Raw genomic sequence first — 20,792 nt, 5'->3', positions numbered from 1 at the left:
AAAATGACGATATAATTTTGTATTGAGTTGTTTGTTGAAACATTAATATCGATTGCTTTTCAATTTTATTATTAGGATTTTATATATCTATCTTTTATTTGATTAGAAAATAGTTATTCGTTCTTTCCTTTGTATTACTATTGACATGCCTTTTGTTATTTTTCATATTTTAACTTGCACAAAAATAAAGACTTTTAAAAATATTTCGTACCTAACAAGTATGATTTTTTGTTAAATAAAGAATGATTTAAAAAAGGTCTAAGTTCAGTAGTTCCTCATAAAAAATAGGGACCAACTTTGGTCGGATTTGCTGTTGCGATACTAAACTTTCATGAGGACCTATTACCTTCCTAAACTATTTAATACCGCATTTTTTACCCCATGAACTATTTAATAGTGTATTTTAAAGGTATATATGTGCCTACGTGGACACATTACTATTTATAATTTTGCATGATTTTTTATGTCCACATGGGCAAATATATATGTTTAAAATACGGTATTAAATAGTCTAGGAAGGTAATAGGTTCTCATGAAAGTTTAGTATCGCAACAACAAATTCAACCAAAATTAGGGTATTTTTCAGACTCTTATCCCTATAAATTAAAACAATTATGATTAACATTTTAAAGTTTTTACCTAAGTATTGATCATATTTCTTCTTTTTTAATATGTGCTACTTTATAAGAAAATTTTGTCTCTAAAATAATTGTTATGATCGCACAAAGCGTGAATATATTAACTAGTTAACATATAATTTAAAATTTGATGAATAATGAACCTGTCTCTCAAACTTTCACTAAGGGCCCGTTTGGTCATGCGATATGGTATCATGATATGGAATCATGATATGGTATCATGATATGGAATCATGATATGGTATCATGAAATGGAATCATGAGATGGAATTGAAGGTTTGTTTGGAATGCGATATGAAATTTTTGTGTTGTATATTTTCTCATAAACATAAAAATCTCATAAGTTGTAAAACTATTAAAATAACCCCAATTGTTTAATTCAATCTTATCAAATAAACAAAAATTATAAAATCGCATAATAAATTATTACAAAGTTATTTGTTCTTCACTTAAATAATTGTTTCATCTAACTTTAATTTAATTAAAAAAATTGAACATAAATTGTACTTGATATGCTCATATCTCTCAACAATTCTTACAAATAACCTATAAAGTAGAAAAAAAACATACATTAGTGAGTAAATATTAACTTAGAAGTTAAATGCACTAAGATAAAAATTAACAAACATCACTAACTTCTAACTATTTACAAGAAAAATCAATAGTTAAATATTATTGAATAACGAAATTTTAAAAAGTTACCACAAGTTTGAGTAAAAAACACTTCTAATAAAATTTAATCAAAAATATTATAACTAGTCCACTTGACTAAATATTAATAACCAATTGATCAAATTTTCCCAAGTCCTCAATCAATTGGACTTGATACCCTTCAGTCATGTGAACGAACATTTTGCAAATACTAAGATTAAAAAAGTGCGGCATCGCTAATGAAAATTGTCTTTTATCAATATTATGCTTAGTCATAAGATTAAGCCGTTTTTTTTATTATGAAAAATCAAAAAAGTATTACTCCCTTCGTTCTCATTTATATTCAGCAAATGAATTTCTACTTTATCATTTATATTCACCAAATTTAAAGTAATAATAAATTTTATATTGGTGAGAATAATAAATTTTAAAAAGTAATGATGTGATTATTAATTTTATTTACATATGAAACAAATGGTTAGTAGATATAAATGTGGGGTTGTTTTAACAAAAAATAAACTCATGAATCAATTATTGTATTAAAATATCTCAAATCATGATATGGAATCACATGGTGATTCCATATCACGGTTTTTGGGGAATATGGTATCACCTCTCATGATATGGAATCATGAGATGGAATCAGCGTAAAATCGCATGTCCAAACACTGATTCCATCTCACGACACCATATCGTGATATAGTATCGCATGGCCAAACGCCTACTAAAAGAAAGTTTCAATAAATCAATCTAATACTAAGTACATTGATTTTGACTAAAAAATTGAATAAAATTAACCATAAAAGTATATGTTGCCATGCTTCTTTTTATTTAATTATTTTTCTCTAATTTGGGAGGTAGAGGAGCTTGCAAAATGGCCTAATGATTCTCCACAAAAACAATTTTGGGAAAATTTGGAAATAAACCCAAAGTCATTTTAGACCGTTCACCATTAAAACCCCCTTCGATATTTCTATATATTTCCTTCTCAACCGTAAACCCCATCTTCTTCTTCGCACACTTCCTTTCTCCTCAAGCCATCAATGGAGAGAGCGGTGCTTCTTCGCTCTCTATCTTCCACTTCCAGTCTCGCTTTCTCTAGAATCTTCTCACGCTCTTCACACAGATTCGCTTCTTACTCAGCTAGACGACACCGTTTACTCCAGAATCTTCACCGCCGGCGTTCACTTGTTCGGAGTAACGTTCGCGGAATATCGTCTTCAATCAACTTGAAAAGACAGTTTTACCCTCTATCTGTTCGAGCCATCGCTACTTCTTCCCCTCAATCATCTCAAGGTGAATATACACCATTGCTATCTTCTAATTTGACTCTTTCTTGTCTAATTTTGAGTCTTTCTTGTTTTAATTCTTAGAGTTTCTTGGTGCTGATGATGAAGTTGTGGAGAAATTCGGGTTCGAGAAAGTGTCTGAGCAGTTTATTGATGAGTGTAAATCTAAAGCTGTATTGTATAAACACAAGAAAACAGGCGCTGAAGTAATGTCAGTGTCCAATGACGATGAGAATAAAGTCTTCGGTGTTGTCTTCCGGACGCCTCCGTAAGTTTATCTTCTCGTATTATAGTGTGCTTATAAGGACTACTTATCTATTAAATGTGGCTGATGATTTCTTGATTTGTTACACAAAGAATCTGTTTCTTGATAAGTTCTTGATCTGTTAGAGTAATGAAATCAAGAAAGACAAAGACAGAGCTACATGCCAATGGAAATCAAGATTTTGATAATTTTGGTGGATGAGTTCTTGATAAATTCTTGATTTGTTACGCTAAGAATCTGTTTCTTGATTAGTTCTTTATTCGTTTGAGTAATGAAATCCAGAAAGACAAAGAAGGAGCTACTTGTCAATGGAAATCAAGATTTTGATAATATTTACTTTTGTTTTTCTTTATGGAAAATAAGTAACAGCCCGTGCCTGAAAACTTAATGTTAATGCAGGAAAGATTCTACTGGAATTCCTCACATATTGGAACATAGTGTACTTTGTGGTTCAAGAAAGTATCCCTTGAAAGAACCATTTGTTGAACTGTTGAAGGGAAGCTTGAACACTTTTCTGAATGCTTTCACATATCCGGATAGGACATGTTATCCTGTGGCGTCCACAAATACAAAGGTTATGACAACATTACATGTTGAATATTATTATGGAAGTAAAAGCTTGCTTCCATCTAATACATGCTTATCTCTTCGAAACAGGATTTCTACAACCTGGTTGATGTGTACTTAGATGCTGTCTTTTTCCCTAAATGTGTGGAGGATTTCCAAACATTTCAACAAGAGGGTTGGCATTATGAACTGAATGACCCCTCAGACGACATAACTTTTAAAGGTTGCCCCATAAGCCTCTTGAATCATCCTTTTTTTTTTCCTGTTTCTTTCTTGTGATAACTTCTATCTCTTGTGTTTTTATCGATGTTCTGCAGTAGCTTCTTCGAACAATTCTTTTTGTCTTTTTCTTTAATCCCAATGGATAGTGGTGCATCCACAGCTTGTCCCTGCATATCTAAAAGTTTTTTATATAACTTCAGGGGTTGTGTTCAATGAGATGAAGGGAGTTTATTCTCAGCCTGATAATCTACTGGGACGAACTTCCCAGCAGGTATGGATGCCACACTTAAGATAGTCATCAAACATTTGTATAAGGGCTGACAAGTGATTAATTGTTGAAGTGTTCTTATATTTTTGCGAGCATGTGGATAGGGTTGATTGTTATTGCTGAGTGTTTGTATTAGATATAACAATTTTTATTGATCGGATCTAATTAATGAAATGTGCTGTAGAAATGCTGTCAATTAATGGACTCCAATTTTTAACTCATTCAATAATTTAAAATCCTCCTGGATCCTGATTAAAAGGTACGCACAGGATTAGTGAATATCTTATCACATATCAAGCTTGTAATCACTATAGATGCTAACCAGGTTTATAGCCTAAAGACCAAAAAGTAGTTTAGTGCATGAGCTCAACAAATAAGGTGGACTCAGATGGATTTAAGAACACCGAATAACTGTATGTGTTTAAAGAAATGTTTTGTGCATTTTACAAGGCGAAGTACTTTGTTTTATATTGTCATATTTACTAAAGTAAATTTAATGCTTGGAAAGTAAGTTATGGAATGCTAAATCTTGTGTCAATTCAAAGAGAACATCACAAAGCTGTGTACATGGCTGATAATTCATGTAAGGGATTTGTAATTTGATGCTGCCAATACACTTCAGAGGTTTCTAGGTTTCTTTATTCAATAGCTCAATCCATGGGTTTCTTCCACAAAATAGAAGTAGTGCTATATTTTACCAGACTATTGTTTATTTAAGTAGTGACTTATGTCTTCTACAGGCGCTTTTTCCTGATAATACCTATGGTGTTGACAGTGGTGGTGACCCACGAGTAATTCCTAGCCTTTCTTTTGAGGATTTTAAGGTTGGTAGTCTCTTTCCCATTAGTTTTGCTTGTTCTTCAAGGATTGTGAACTTAGAAATATTCACATTACTCATCAAAGCATTCATAAGTTTTTGTTATTACAATCATACAATGCTAATCTTTCTTCATAACATGATTATGTTAATTCTTGAATTCTTCCCATTGTCGTTTTGTAGTATTTCCCAATGTTTCTTGTCATGCTTGTTGTGAGGGTGTTTAGTTGAATTTGGATGTTATTGAAAACTGTGGGCCAGAGTTGTTTGTGGTTGTGTATTACTTGCTTCATGTATACAGATGCTCCATTAATGTATTATAACTTATAAGTGTACCTGTATTTTCAACTGCGAAGAGAAAACTTGAGCTGCTACTTTTTGGTGGCTGATAGATCATATCTTATCTGGTTAACTGTCATCTTGTAGCTGCCGAAGTAAGCTCAAAGCTAGAGTTATGATGTTCAATGATTCTCTCTTGCTTACAAGTTATGCAAAAGCTTGTATATGCTCCATGCACAATCAAATGGCCATCATAGTTGTGAATTGTCATCATTCTATGATCAAGTACTGTTTTCGTCTTGTTTTCATGGGTTTTGAACACATTAGAATCTAGGGACCGCGGGCTTTAATCTTCAAGGTGAGAAGCCATAAGCTTCTCAAATGAAGTGCTTAGCAACATGCTTTGGGCCATACAAGGTCGAGATATCACAGAAATATTTATTGAGGCTCTTAGAAGGATCACAGTTAGTAAAGGCGTGCATAAACCTTGATATCAGGCATAGTAAAAGCTGGACGTTTTGCTCCAGTAAGGTAGCGCCTCACTACAAGCATTAAGGTGAAGCGGCGTGTGTCTACAAAAGCTAGCTAACTAACCTATGGACCCTGCATTGAGATGGATTGGTATACTTATTCTTAATCAAAGTTATGAAAAAATTGCTAGAGATATTAGAAGTTATTATAAGAAATATAGCCACTACATTTGAATAGAGGTTAAAACTATTTAATGCCGTCTAAGTTACAAAAATTAAAGTAGTTTTGAGTTTAACATGGTTTTACTTCACATGTTTTACTCAAGTAGTAGCTTTGTCAATTCTTTGGCCATATGGTTGTTTTTATTACAATTTTTTTAAGAATGGTAACAATGCTGTTTTTAACTTTTTTATTATAGTTGGTTTTAGCATTATGTGTGTGGTTGTGTGTTTGTTTTCTTCATGTACGCCTTTCTTCACCAACACGACTTTTGCCAATTACCAGACCAATACTAGCTAACCTCTTGGTGCTTCTACACTTTGCTTTTGACAGCACCTAGAAGGACATATGAAATCATGGTTTTTAGAGTAAAATGTCAGTACTTGGGTATCAGGAAGAATTACCTTGGCCATTGTAGTGATTCCATTGTTTTAAATTAATCCTGGTTTAAAGGTTATGTTGATTGTTTTTTTTTTTAAAATGGTTGCAAGTTTTGTTGATTGCTAGAATGTTAAGTTTCAATGATAGATTGTTTAGTTATAATATATGAAGAGTTGAGTTCTTAAATTGGATATTGTGCTGCATGGACAAATTATATGTATTGTGTTCGGCCACCATACATAGATGTTTTATATTCAATTAAAATCTTCTTTTCTCTCATACACATAGTTTTAGAATTTCTTCAATCTTTGTAGAGATTCAAGTAGCTTCAGCTATCACTAAACGGTCTTACGCTACTTGTTGGCCAAAGTCTTACCTCTCTTTCTCTTTCTGGTGGCTGATTTGATGGCACGTCACCTCTTCACCCGTGTCCATTCCTTCTGATCATTTTTAAGACATTAACCTTCCATTAGATTTCAACAATCAAGGGTTTTCCTGGAAGGTTCTGATGGTGACTTTCACCAAAGTTTTCATCATTTATCGTGGCGAATCTTTTGGTGTTCATGTATATATGTTAAGTTAAATTATTGGATGAGTTAAGTCCTTAAATTGGATGTTGTTACACATTGGAAAAATATTGTGTATTGTAACTGAGCCGTATATATAGTTGCATTGAGGAATCAAAAAGAAAAGAAGATGCACAATGAGACAACTGCAATTTGAAACTATCATATCTACTGTATAGGTTAGTGATGCATCAATATTTCTTAATTTATTTCAAGCTACACTTATTACTTGGTAATGCTGGCAAAAGGGAGAGTAGTCGTGACTAATTAACTAACATGTCTGTCTGCCTCTAAGAGTTGATTCCTTAGCCTCTTAGTGTGACTGGTGTTTTCTGTTCTATATTTTTGCAGGAGTTCCACAGAAAATTTTACCATCCAAGCAATGCAAGAATATGGTTTTATGGAGACGATGACCCAAATGAACGTCTGCGGATCTTAAGTGGTACTTATTTGTTTGCCTCTTACAATTTCAAATGAACAACAGTGTTAATTCATGTGGTTTGCCTATACTAGGAATCCTTCTTGAACAGTGGTTTGGTTCGGATATTCATTACTCTCATGTACTTTTTAGATGTGTTAAAGGACACATGGATATTACAAAATCGTTGACATTCCATTCTCAGAAACTTTACCTACACCTATCAGAGGCCTTATTTTATTTTAATTTTTTTGCACATAGCTCAACAGCATATGGACATCATTACACACAATTTTAAAAATTTGGGGGACATGACACGTTTTACATTATTTATTTTGTGTCATTTCTAGTACAACCAAGATTAACAAGGACACATTGGAAGAAGCATTTGTGACTTCCAAGGTAATGAAAAGCACGTTTTCAATCTTCTATTTAGTTATTATATGCCCCATTGTTAACTGTGTTCTTGGTTTTTTCCCTCTATTTTATCTCCAGATGTTATTTTGGTAGTGCCTATCATCAGACTCCTATGTGGTCAGAAATTGTTTCCATGTTCTTCTGTTTTCCTTTGATTTGAGTCATATGAAATTTGCGAAAAAAATATAATTGCTATGTCGCAGGTTTGCTTTCTGTACCTATTTTTGGAGCTTATATTCATGTACTTGTCCAACTTTTGTTCTTTGTTCTCGGTCGGTTTTGAACAATATGCTGGCTGTCAAAAATTCCAAGAGTTCTTCAAAAGTTAAATGAACAGGAAATAGAAATAGAAATAAATAAGTATAACATGCAAAAATGGGGTTGGAAATTGGAATGTCATTATATTAATCACATGGCACACAAATTTGTGAAAATCTACATGGTATCCAGCTGTGTTTGTTCTATCCAGTAATGACTTCAGTTTATATTAGAACCCTGAAGCTTGTCTTGAAAACTGGTGCATCTCATGTTCATATAATGTGTGTAATTACGTGCAGAGTATTTGAACATGTTTGATGCCAGTTCAGCTCCACAAGAATCAAGAGTTGAACCACAGAGACTATTTTCGGAGCCGGTCAGGATTGTAGAAAAATATCCTGTTGGGGAAGATGGGGACCTGAAAAAGAAGCACATGGTGTGCGTTAATTGGCTGCTATCTGACAAGCCACTGGATTTGGAAACTGAGCTTGCCCTAGGATTTCTGGATCATCTGCTTTTGGGAACTCCAGCTTCTCCCTTGAGGAAGATCTTGCTAGAAAGTGGTTTCGGAGATGCTATTGTTGGTGGAGGGATTGAGGATGAGCTCCTTCAGCCTCAGTTTAGCATTGGGTTAAAGGGTGTCTCAGAAGAGAACATTCAAAAGGTTGAAGAATTGATCATGAGCACCCTAGAAGGCTTAGCTGAGAAAGGTTTTGATTCGGATGCTGTGGAGGCATCAATGAACACAATTGAATTTTCTCTTAGAGAAAATAACACTGGCTCATTCCCACGTGGTTTAGCATTGATGCTCCGCTCCATTGTACGAAAAAACTTTCATAAGTCTATCATTTGTCTTCATTCTCATCACTTGCATTTTCTTTTCCCTTCTTTTGTAATGGATGAGTGTTTTTTTTTTTTTTTCATTTTGATGTTTCTTCTAGGGGAAATGGGTTTATGACATGGATCCATTTGAACCACTGAAGTATCAAAAGCCTCTGGAGGCCCTGAAAGCCAGAATAGCTAAGGAAGGCTCCAAAGCTGTTTTTGCTCCTTTAATGGACCAATACATCTTGAGGAATCCACACCGTGTAACGGTTGAGATGCAGGTTATTATCGTTAATTCTAATTTCGTTTCTTTGAAAAGATATGAGCTTTTGGTGTCTGTTAAATATGAGTGTTCTTTTCTTCAGCCTGACCCAGAGAAGGCATCTCGTGAAGAACAAATAGAAAAAGAAACATTGGATAAAGTTAAAGCAAGCATGACCCAAGAGGATCTTGCTGAGCTGGCTCGAGCAACACATGAGCTACGGTTAAAGCAAGAAACTCCTGACCCACCAGAAGCTCTAAAGAGTGTGCCCAGCCTCTCTCTACAAGATATTCCTCGAGAACCTGTCCTAGTTCCAACTGAGGTAATCACAACTTACCTTGTTCTTTTCTTTTCTTTAATTCTGTTAAATTAGATTCCATTTTAAAGTAACTTGTTTGGCCTTTTATGTAGATTGGAGACATCAATGGGGTAAAAGTTTTGAAGCACGACCTCTTCACAAACGATGTTCTTTATGCTGAAGTTGTCTTCAACTTGAGCTCATTGAAGCAAGAGCTGCTACCATTGGTCCCACTTTTCTGGTAATATGTTTCCCTGAACTGCTTTGATAGTAATGTTTCTATCACAGTGACGGCTCTTGCTTCTCTAAAAAGAAAGGATAAAGAGGATTTTCTAATAGGGAGGTGAAACAAACAGTGGAAATAAATGAACTTAGAATTTATAGGTATGGCATGGTAAAAGTTACACTCATGAAGACCCTCGCTGGACCAGTAGTTGCGGTCTCATATTCTTTTGATATGTTATTTGAACTTGATGATTGGATATTGTATAGGCTTCTTTGGTCCTTGAGTTGAAGGGAGATGCATCAAGTTTCTGTCAGAAGCCATTGCCATCTTCAAGCATTATAGTGGTCCTTGTTCTCATAAAACCCAAGTCTTGTTTGCCTTCTTTCTTCTCAAGACTTTGTTCAGTAGATCGGTGGTGGATTTTCCCATCCTTCTGTCTATCCCTGTTTGTTTATGAGGTCTCCAGTTTCTTGCCTGCATTATTTGAAGCTTATGTATCATATTCATATCACTCTAGAATACGCTTTGTGGTTTCAGAAGTGTGTTCAGGCAGCTTGTTTTTACTTTAGAATTTTTTGACATTGTGCGATTGAAAGGACTAGCTGTAGCTGATGATAGTGAAGCTCAACTTGAGGAGGAGTAGGATTATGATGATCTAATAGGCCGATGCATCTTTTAACCTTTGGGGTTGTGTAAATAAGTTCACACTTTCTACTTATCTTATGTGGAAAACCATTCCTAGCTTTTTTGATAGTGAGATGTGAGTTCATGAATTGAAGATTATTTGATTCTGATCTGCAAAATTTCTTGACAGTCAGTCTCTGCTGGAGATGGGCACAAAGGATTTAGACTTTGTGCAGTTGAACCAGTTAATTGGAAGGAAAACTGGAGGGCTATCGGTCTATCCTTTCACCTCATCCGTGCATGGCAAGGTGGAGCCATGTAGCAAGATAATTGTTCGAGGCAAAGCCATGTCACAACGTACAGAAGATTTATTTTACTTGGTAAATCAATTTTTTGGTAATTTATAGCTTTAAATGGTCATCTTCCACTCTATAGCAAACATGATGTGATGCAATTGTATGTGAATAGGGGTGGTAATTTTATGTTTCAAGGTCTTTGTAGTGATGACATTTGGAGCTAAGGACCTGTCAAAGTTGTGTTAAAATTTAACAGGAAAAGGTGTTTGTTAAGTTTGACTATTTTTGACATGCAAGTGGGCTTTCCTCAAAATGATCATGTTTGTGTAGATATCCATTTAGTGGGTATGACTGAGTACAGTTTGTGTAGATTTTCATTTAGTGGTTTAAGGACTGTATAAGGTAAATTTTAGATTGAGAGTGCTTAGTTGGCTAGTACAGTGATGGTGTATGTTGTCCATAAACTTGTGCCGAGCATGTTGCTATGTGGAACTATTGGCCTTCGACAAACTCCAAACTATATTCCTCAATTTATTTCCTTCTCTTCAAGGAAGCTAAATGAATTATGCATCTTTCCAACATGATATGACTTATCTCTTTGCATTTTCTGATATATTTAGAGTCTCCTATTGGTTCAATTTATGAGTTCTACCTTGGATAAATTAAAGAGGAGATGCGGGCCATATTAAGCTCTAGAGGACATACCTTCCTTACTTTCAAGTCTTGGATTTAAACCTTGATTTTGAGCGAAGCATCATATTTCTCATACCAACATAGGAAGGAAGACAATATCATAAAATCATAGTTGCAACCTGGATGGAGATTTCATGTAAATCTTGCTTGTATTTGGACCTCTTAATCATATGTATAAAGTATCGAACATGGTTATATGATTTCCTTTGACATACAGTTATCTGGTATATGGATTTATTTGGTAGAAATTAGTCCGAGGTCTACTAATGGACCTTGTCAATCATGCCAACTATACTGAATGTAAGGTAGTATGAACCATTTTCTCGCTATGAGCTGATGCTTTGACTTGGTAGTAGATATCTATGAAGCTTGTAATTTGTCTAGCCATTTTCTTATTGATAAGATCTTGTCAATTTGTTTGTTGTAGATCAACCGCGTTCTTCAAGATGTCCAACTTGATGACCAAAAGCGTTTCAAGCAGTTTGTTTCTCAAAGCAGATCGAGAATGGAGGTATACATACATGCAGTCTTGGAACAGTAAGAGCTGTTGTAAATGAATGTGCATGGTGTACAATCTAACTTTTTTTCTCATGAACTTTTGGTTCTAGAATCGTCTAAGAGGCAGTGGTCATAGCATTGCTGCTGCAAGGATGGGTGCTAAGCTTAACGTTGCCGGGTGGATATCTGAACAAATGGGTGGTGTAAGGTTAGATGACTTTGTGCCTTTAATATTGAATGACTTTGTCCCAATGATGGTTGTTGGAAAATTTTTTCAAACTGCAATGGGCCTATCCCTCTGGGTACCTACGTATTGATCCTGATTGGACAGCTTTGGCTGATTTAGATTTATCTGTCTGATGTTCTAGCTGTATTGGCTTCCATAATTTTTCTGTTTTAGATTGGCTTATGATAAATGTCCTCCATCCACAGGAAAAAGGAGAATGTAAATATTTGAAACAACATAATTTACCCGTTCCCTTCTTTCTCTTTGTGTGTGTGTGCAGCTACTTGGAATTTCTGAAGGTTCTTGAAGACCAAGTTGAGAAGGATTGGCCCCAAATATCATCATCCCTTGAGGAGATCCGAAAATCTTTACTTTCCAAGAATGGGTGTCTGATAAATTTGACAGCTGATGGGAAGAATCTCAACAACGCGGAGAAACATATTAGCAAATTTCTTGATTTGCTTCCAAGCACATCTCTAGTGGAGTCAGCTGCTTGGAATGCACAATTGTCTCGCTCAAATGAAGCTTTTGTTGTTCCTACTCAGGTTAGCTGTCTCCTAAAGTTTTGTTGTTCGACCTTACACTATCTCACTGTCAAAATTCAGCTGATGATTTTGAGGGGATACTTCTTATAGGTGAATTATGTTGGAAAAGCAGCTAATCTGTATGAAGCTGGTTATGAGCTTAAAGGCAGTGCTTATGTTATTTCTAATTATATCAGTAATACATGGCTGTGGGATCGTGTACGTGTTAGTGGTGGAGCTTATGGAGGATTTTGTAGTTTCGACTCCCATTCAGGTACGGTTTTGTGTTCATCTTATCTGAAGATGTACTTCCTGGTCCAATGTTTCTCTAGCTAACATCTTAGATTTTGGTTCATCAGGCGTATTCTCATTTTTATCCTACCGAGACCCAAATTTATTGAAGACACTTGATGTGTATGACGGAACCAGTAGTTTCCTTAAAGAACTTGAAATGGATGATGATGCACTCACAAAGGCAATTATTGGGACTATTGGAGATGTAGATTCTTACCAGTTGCCTGACGCCAAAGGATACAGTAGGTAAGTGGATGACCAGTCCTATTCTGTGCTCTCATATTACTCTCCGAGTGCAAGGACATCTTCGTATGCTTCCATTCTCTAACTATTAATTCTCTAGGCTAGATCATTTCAACTAAAATTTCTTTCTTGTTTCTGTCAATATTGAACCTGATTCTGCATTTACCTTAGTACCGTTGCCGTTGGAGTGCTGAGTGCTTTGGAAAGGGTTTTTAATTCCGTGAATGTTAGATGTTCTGTTTGGTAATACACGCAAAATATCTTGTCAATGTTTTTTCTTCACGACGTGCTTATGGGCCTGCATATTTTGTGTTTTGTCAGATTAGTCAGGCTTGATCTGTTTTGAATTTGTTGCGGTCTATAGAACTGTTATAATACAGAGGCAAAAAAAAAATTTGAACTACCAAAATGATGATTAATTGGCTTTGGTTTGAGAACAATAATTTTTTCTTTTCTCTAGGGATTTGATAATCAGCTTATTGTTTATTTGGAATTGCAAAAATTAATATCCATTGGAATCCATTGATAATGATTGCCATGAGTTAACTTATAGGAATAATTGGATTTCACTTCATTACATGCAAGAAATAATAATTGAAGAAGTGCAAATTTACAACTTTTTTTTTTCTTGCATTTTTCATTTTTATAGGGTTATACGGACCAATTTAGCCACGTTTTCATGTTCCAATGAACATTGTCCATTTGTTATTATTCTCAAAGGATAAGATTATTCTCTTTACCAAACGTATGAGGAGGATCAATTTGACATATAATTTAGAAAAATCGTTGTATTTTACTATGACTTTGCTTTACTATTACTTTATTTTCTTGATTTTAATCTTTTGACTTTTAGGATTGGATTGCAAGTTAGTAATTTCTATTTTATCCTTTCTTCATCTAAATATGCCAATGTTCAACTGTTTGTCAATCTATAATCTCTGGAGGAAAGAGTAATAGTTTGATCTTATATTCTGTCCAGTCTGTGTGCTAATTGAGAATTTTCTTGACATTGCTCATGATAAAATGTTCACTAGTTTGTATTGAACCTAATGATGTTCACTCATGGTCTCAGTTTATTACGTTATTTACTGGGAGTAACAGATGAAGAAAGACAAAGGAGACGTGAGGAGATATTATCAACAAGGTAAAAGTGTTGAACCTTTCTGTATTTAGCTTAAATATTGATCTATAATGAGTAATAAGTGAGTGCAAGTAATGTTTAGTACATGATTTTCTAGCAACAGCAAATGCCATAGCCGCCCCTTTCCTCTTGGCTGATATGCATGAATTCTCTCTTTAGATATAACATAGTTTTAAATTTAAGTGCAATTTTGTTTCCATGATATGGTATACATATATATAACTGGTGTCTCTGGCTGATATGTATGCATTTTCTATTTTAGATTTAAACATAGTACCAAATTCAGCTGAATTTTGTTTGCATATATTCTATGCAGCACTGGTGAGCTGCTGCAAATGATCTATTATATCATGAACTAGTGTGGTCTATTTGATAATATTACTATTTGCTGGCTGTTGAGTAAACTTACTCCCAATTTGATATATGCTGTTATGTTATTTCATTTTCACTTGATTAGCCCCTTTTCCTTTATGACAAAATGTTCCATTTTAAAGTTAGGGATGATGAGGTCATTTAACCTTGTAAATTATTGAAGCATACAAAAACATAGATCAGCAATGCAGGACAACTCATAGTCTAGATCAGCATACAATGCAAAGAAAGATCAATATAGAACGTGTTGAAAATTAGTAATCAAATTTGCAATTATAATCCTGTTGTGCAATAGTAGTTTCTCATTCTTCCATGAGTTGTATAAAGTTATACTAATCATGCTTCTTTTCCGGATAGTCTGGAAGATTTCAGGAAATTTGGAGATGTCATGGAGGCAGTTAAAGATAAAGGAGTGGTTGTTGCTGTAGCATCACCAGATGATGTTGAGGCAGCCAACAAGGAGCGTTCCAACTTCTTGGAAGTCAAGAAAGCACTCTGATTCTGATAAAGTCTTTCTCGGAAAATGCTTGTATGCATTATTTGATGTTAGAATCCTCAATTCCGGATTAAATGAGAAGGAAGCCAAGAAGGGGGAAGAAAAAGACTATAGAATCAGGAAGCTTGGAAGGCAGAGAAATTAGTGTGCCAATATATTTATTAATCCAATAGCCACCTAAAATTTACTGTGAAGTTTCAAGATTATAGTTTTTTAACAGATTAGTTTTACAAGGCATTTCTACTTGTACTATTTCTAACTGCTTGAAACCGTTTGGAGAACCGAGTATTAGCATATGTCACGCTTTCAGAGTCTCTTTGTACCTTGCATTCCTTCAGCAAAAAACTTCTAAAAGCTTTGCCATTGTAAGGTTGCTCATGTTGTTGGTTTCGAGCTTAATTTGATAAAGGAAGAAGGTTACCGTAGGTAAGCAACTATCATATATAATAATACTAGTCAATTTATGATGAATTCACATTGCCAGACTCTTGGAATTGAAATGAAGTACTCATTGTTTCAATTGTGGTTAAGCATAAATTTTCATGTTATGTTATAGCTTAATATTATTAGTATATATAGCAAAATATTTCTGAATTGTTACATCTATTGTTGGGTAGAAAGAAGATGAGGTGGTCCTCCACATATGGCATGTGGAGACAATAAGTTGAAAAATAGATGTAAGAGACATTTACCCTTGTTTTTAGGGGGCCTTGTCTCTTCTCTACACATAACTCCTTTCATATTTGCCACACCCTTTAACTTATCAATATGGGGGAATCCTATGTGCCTTCCAATCTACTACAAATTCCTTTGCATAAACAAAAAAATAATGTGTAAGATAATAATAATAATATCAACAAATTGGAAAGTGTTTCGACGAAAATTTTGAGTGCGAGAGACTAATACAAGTGTTAGAAGCGAGTAATATATATGAAGTTAAAAGTCAAATCATTTTCTTCCTTTGGATGATTTTTTCCCATGAAGAATAACTTAACTATATATATATGTCATGTATCAAATACCAGAAAATGACTTCTCCATGAATACAAATTCTCTTCTTTAATTATTTGACTTTGGTCTGAATTATTTTTGCCTAACTATTTAAGAAGTATTAATGGAAAGGTGTAAGGTTGAAATGGGCAGTTAATATTGCGTAAAGGCATATATAACTAACTCAATACAGTTATAACTTGTAACGGGTATTATATTAGGCACTTATTAATTTTCCCTTCCTGTTAAAGACTCCCAATTAACTTATTTATAGTACCAATTTATGTGTATAGATGTTGGTGGGAGGCAATTGATAAATTAGTTAAAATATGTGTAAGCTGATCTTAACTACGATTATAAAAACTATCTTATCAAATGGACACATGAAATAATCTCTTGAAGTGCTTAAGCTAATTTGAGCCGAAGGTCTTTTGAAAACATGGTAAAATTTGCGTACACTCTATATAGTACGTACCCTCCTCAGATCCCATTATATTGATGGGACTCTATTGTTGTTGTTGAGTACTCGAGTTAATAGATATTGAATATCGAGTAGATATATATACCAAAAAAGATATAATGAGAAGTGCTTTTTACTTCTATTTTTTCTTCTTTCTCCCTATTTCTCGAATACCTTCAAATTTAAACATTCAATAACGTCCTTCCTTATGGTTCTTTGTGTTTTTGTTATGTTATGTTGTAGTACGTACTATAAGTAGTTGAAGATTACAAATTGAATAAATAAGTTTTAGAGTAGGAGAATTGATCCATTTTACACACCTTGTCCTATACCAAAATTAATTAAGTGGCATAACATATATGAGTCGTGCATGGAGGGAGACTTTATGGCAAACCTAATAACCTAACCTATTTGCCAATTATATATAAATTCAACTTATTATTATGTACCTACGTACTTGCCTAATTCCCATGACATCTGGTCGAGTCTTTTTGAAATTACATTTCTACCTCTCGTCTAACTTGAGTTGCTCCTCTTATTTGTATAATATTGTTATCGATATATCGAAAGATCATGAATATTGTTATAGGAAAATGATAAGTTAAAAAATAAAATAGGATTATTAAGTAATAAACAAAAAAAAAAAAAAAAGATAATGATGTAATTGCACCAAATCAATTGCTAAATAAAATGAATTTTTTTTGTCGTTACATAACGATGAATTTAATAATACATCATAATGAAATTTAAATAACAATCAAAATCAATATTATATTTAATATAACATTACAATATGATAAAAATAAAATAATTTCTACGGTAATACATGAATGGTGCCAAAGTACATGAACAAAATTACTTCCACAATTATGAGAGGAAATTTATGTATCACACAAATGTTTAAGGAGGTTTCAAAATGCTTACTCAAAAAGTAAAGAAAAAGAGCTACTTTTATTTAAATGGAATCAGTACTTAAATTGTGAAAATGTGAGAATCTCTTAACAAAAAAACATAAGATGGCCCAAAACTTATTATAGGACCTTCGCTTAGGAATGAATAAATGAAAAAATTTCGAGTCTTGCAAGTATGTATGAATCATCCAATAACTCTCCAGTATTTAAAGCTAATAATTGTTTTTTGTCGTTATATTAAAATCTTTTTAAATGTTTTGTTTGGATATATTATTGTTTGAATAACTTTTTCTCCCAATTTTACATATATATGTATATAAGAAAATATAAGAAGTGGTATAGGAGGATTCCAAAATTAAAGTATTCTAAAGTATCCCATTATTAGAAAATGTCATTTATATCGACACTCCTTGTATTCTTTTATTTAATTCTTAGACTATGACATATTGACATTTATATTATTATATTTTTTTAAAAATGATATAGAAGTTTCTTCTGTTATACATTAGCACAAGATTTCCAGTAGGAACAGTTTTGGAACTTAGCCCATCTTTTAGAGAGTTTGAATTTTGTGTGTCATCAACTTCCAAATTAATTCTCCCTCTTGAAAATTGTGCTACCATGCATGTATTCTATTATTTGGACCAAACAACTAAACATAAAATAAACAGTATATTATCGTAGCCTCCAATAATTATTTTAATACTATAATTACATATTCGAGCCGAAGGTAAAATAAGAATGTGCTTACATTTTATTCTTTTTAATTTCACTTATAAAATTACATTGAATATGCTTTTAATGAGCATAGGTTCCTAAATTGTCTAAATGGCTAATTTAAAAGTATCTTATGCTCCCTCCTTAATTTATGTGATAACTTTTAGCTTTGAAATTTAAACAAGTCTATTTTTGATAATAATTAATTTTGAATTGTAAATTATTATGATGTACAATATTTTTTAGTTTACAAATTTTATTTCTAAAAAATTAAAGATTTCATATTCGTATTCATAGTCAAAATAAACTGTTTAACTCTCGAAATTCTGATAGCATCACATTAAAAGATGAAAAAATAACTCCTCAAACATAACTAAGTACTTGAAATAGTACTTTGAGACTCACAAAAACAAGTAGAAGTTGAAAAGAAAGAAAACTAAATTTTCTTTTAAAAACTAAAAAAATATAATTGATGAAAAAAGCACTGTTTGCTTTTTACCAGAAAGGCATTTTGGAAACAATTTGCATGAATTTTTTGTACCGTTCGGTTCTGCCTAATTGTAACCAACTTTCTAACCCGACTCGGTTTACTCCCGGTTACTTCGACCGGTATCACCCGGTCAATTTACTCTCTTACGTGTCACTCTCTGATTCGACAATCCTTCGGTAATCATTCTTCTACGAAACGGCCAGATCTTCTTAACGGCATTGCCATGTGCTTCTGCTGTCACCGTTAACGGAGCTAGGACCACATGTTTCTCTTCCCGTAACCGCCTAATTTAATCTCCACCGTTGATTAAATCTATCTACTTTTGAATTTCCTAATTTACCCCTACTCTGCTTTCTAACTAATTTCAGCTGTCACTGCTACTTGAAAGAGACTGTTACTTTTTCATTCTAAGGTAAATTCATATTTTTTATATACTCATATTTATTCATTGTGATGTAAATACATGAAAGCTACCATGGGAGAGTTTCTTAAGAAATGCGAGAAAATCAGGGGTGGAATGAAGGTGACGGAGATTGGAAATGGAGGTTTGAGAATAAGAGATAATGATGTGGAGGAGGAGGTTACGAGTAATTGTTCTATGAGCTCTTCAACTAAGAGAAGAAAATTTGGTTCTGTTACAGACGTTGATTTTAGTGAGAATTCAGCTTCGCCGGCTACATCTGTAATGTCTGTTCATATTCCGACGAATTCTCAGTGTTCGAGTTGTTATGAGTCTGGTGAAGTTATGATGAAGAGTATTTTGAAATCGTTAGATCTGAAGGTGAGGTTAAATGCGGAATGCATTTACTTCAAATTTATTGTTTATTTAAATAATCGTTTTCTTATATGCCATAACTGCTTGAATAAATTCAAAAGATATTCGGTTTTAAATTTTGAATTGTGGCAGGCCGAGGAATTCGGAACGTACAATTCGGCTTCTTTTAACGGCGGTTTCAGGTAAACAATACGTTGTTATACGTTTCTTCTTCTTTCAGAATTTGAAGTGATAAATTCCTCTTTGGCTGTGAGTGTCTATTCATTCTTCAACTGGAAACCGTAACTCCAAAAATCTTCTCCATTACTTGAGTTCATTTCATCTTCTATATAATTGTTGTTTTTACGTATGTTTCTGTTTATCTAATTTTGTTGTCGTTGATTTTTCAAATTTTCTTTTTGGAGCAGTGAAAATTTCAAGCCAATTGATCTGCCGAATCCACCTAGTGAGCATTGCGGAGACTCGGAAGATATGGAGTCATCATCCACGACAACCAAAAAATCATCTTCGTCTGCCAGTGCTCCCCGGAAACAGCCGTCTGCGTCGAAGGTTCCACCAGAAGCGGAGATCGAAGAATTCTTTTCAGCAGCGGAAAAGCGCGAACAAAAAAGATTTGCAGAAAAGTAAGTGCTAAAAGCTTCGGGTGCGCATGATAAGAAAACATACACCGCACAGGCTCATTTTAGTGTGACCCTAAAAAGGTGAAAAAAGAGGATATGCTAGTAATGATTTCCTTGTAATGGTGTTTGCAGGTACAATTACGATATCGTGAAGGATGCACCATTAGAGGGACGTTACCAGTGGGTTAGTTTGAAGCCTTGAAGAATAAATCATGAAGAAAAATAGAGATGAGAGTACAATTGCTGAAGGGGGTCTACACAGTGGAATCCAATACTCTGATCCTTTTAAATTTCTTTCCATTTCTAGTTTTAGATCAGCATTTACTATTTACTGTTTCAGCTTAGTTTAGCTTTATGGGTGTACAGCCATTCGTCTTTCCATATTTGTGTAAAGAAGCTATTTATGTGAAGCCTTGTTGGTTTTAGTAGTGCCATAACTGAACCTTGTTTCTGCAATTTTGCAACCTTCCTCATGAGTAGGAACTATCTGCATTAAAAAATGTGTGCTATTTGGTTCTGTTTTTGGATGGTAAAAAGTACACCGAGACTGACTGTGCGAGCCAGTGATAATCTATCTGTGTTGGGCATGAAAAGATGGTGACCGATCTGGAATTTCAATTTGAATATACAAACTAAAAATTACTAGCATTGTTGTGTTGTGTGTCCACTTTGTTTTATTTGGGCGTATTTTCGGTTTGTTTTTTAAGGGAACAGGATAACGAATTTGTGTAAATGTTGAATGCCTGTTCTTTTTTTTTTTTTTCTCTGGTTGGAAGTGCCAATTGAATTGTCTTTTTTACTTTTTTTGGTTGGAGAAGGAAGAGCGCGTCTTTCATGGAAATGTGGGCATGCATATGACTATTTCGTCAGGCATGTGATAGGACTTGAGAGGATCGATCCATTTAAAGATTTTTGTCATTTAGTTTTTCTGAAGAGATGGGCATACTATTTTGAAGGAAAGAAGTAAATGATATTTGCCCACCGGCCACAAAAAGATGAATATGTCTGGATTGCTTAATTTGCTAGTTGGTGAAGTGGGGATCTAGTTAATTTCATCAATATTTTGTCTTCTAATCTTGAATACA

General features: G+C 33.9%; 2 protein-coding genes across 2 annotated transcripts; both read left to right on the top strand.

The window, feature by feature from the left end:
* The first annotated feature begins 2,273 nt into the window (after positions 1–2,273).
* LOC125853867 (presequence protease 1, chloroplastic/mitochondrial-like) lies at positions 2,274–14,824 on the top strand. Its single transcript, XM_049533615.1, has 19 exons — positions 2,274–2,585; positions 2,663–2,846; positions 3,243–3,417; positions 3,501–3,633; positions 3,833–3,903; positions 4,641–4,724; positions 6,985–7,075; positions 8,026–8,546; positions 8,668–8,832; positions 8,917–9,135; positions 9,225–9,352; positions 10,152–10,341; positions 11,378–11,461; positions 11,559–11,656; positions 11,955–12,219; positions 12,310–12,472; positions 12,558–12,738; positions 13,808–13,879; positions 14,606–14,824. Exons 1-19 carry the CDS (start codon positions 2,333–2,335, stop codon positions 14,745–14,747), a joined length of 3,219 nt encoding a protein of 1,072 aa, XP_049389572.1. The 5' UTR covers positions 2,274–2,332; the 3' UTR covers positions 14,748–14,824.
* A 3,915-nt stretch (positions 14,825–18,739) lies between these two features.
* Positions 18,740–20,143, top strand: LOC125876140 (cyclin-dependent kinase inhibitor 7). Its single transcript, XM_049557255.1, has 4 exons — positions 18,740–19,093; positions 19,220–19,269; positions 19,495–19,710; positions 19,840–20,143. Exons 1-4 carry the CDS (start codon positions 18,776–18,778, stop codon positions 19,907–19,909), a joined length of 654 nt encoding a protein of 217 aa, XP_049413212.1. The 5' UTR covers positions 18,740–18,775; the 3' UTR covers positions 19,910–20,143.
* Positions 20,144–20,792: the final 649 nt, after the last annotated feature.

The sequence above is a fragment of the Solanum stenotomum genome, chromosome 1 (assembly GCF_019186545.1).
Source record: "Solanum stenotomum isolate F172 chromosome 1, ASM1918654v1, whole genome shotgun sequence".
In the NCBI taxonomy this organism is placed as follows: Eukaryota; Viridiplantae; Streptophyta; class Magnoliopsida; order Solanales; family Solanaceae; genus Solanum; species Solanum stenotomum.
Note: the sequence above shows the minus strand (reverse complement) of the source record. Positions and strands in the feature narration are given on the sequence as shown.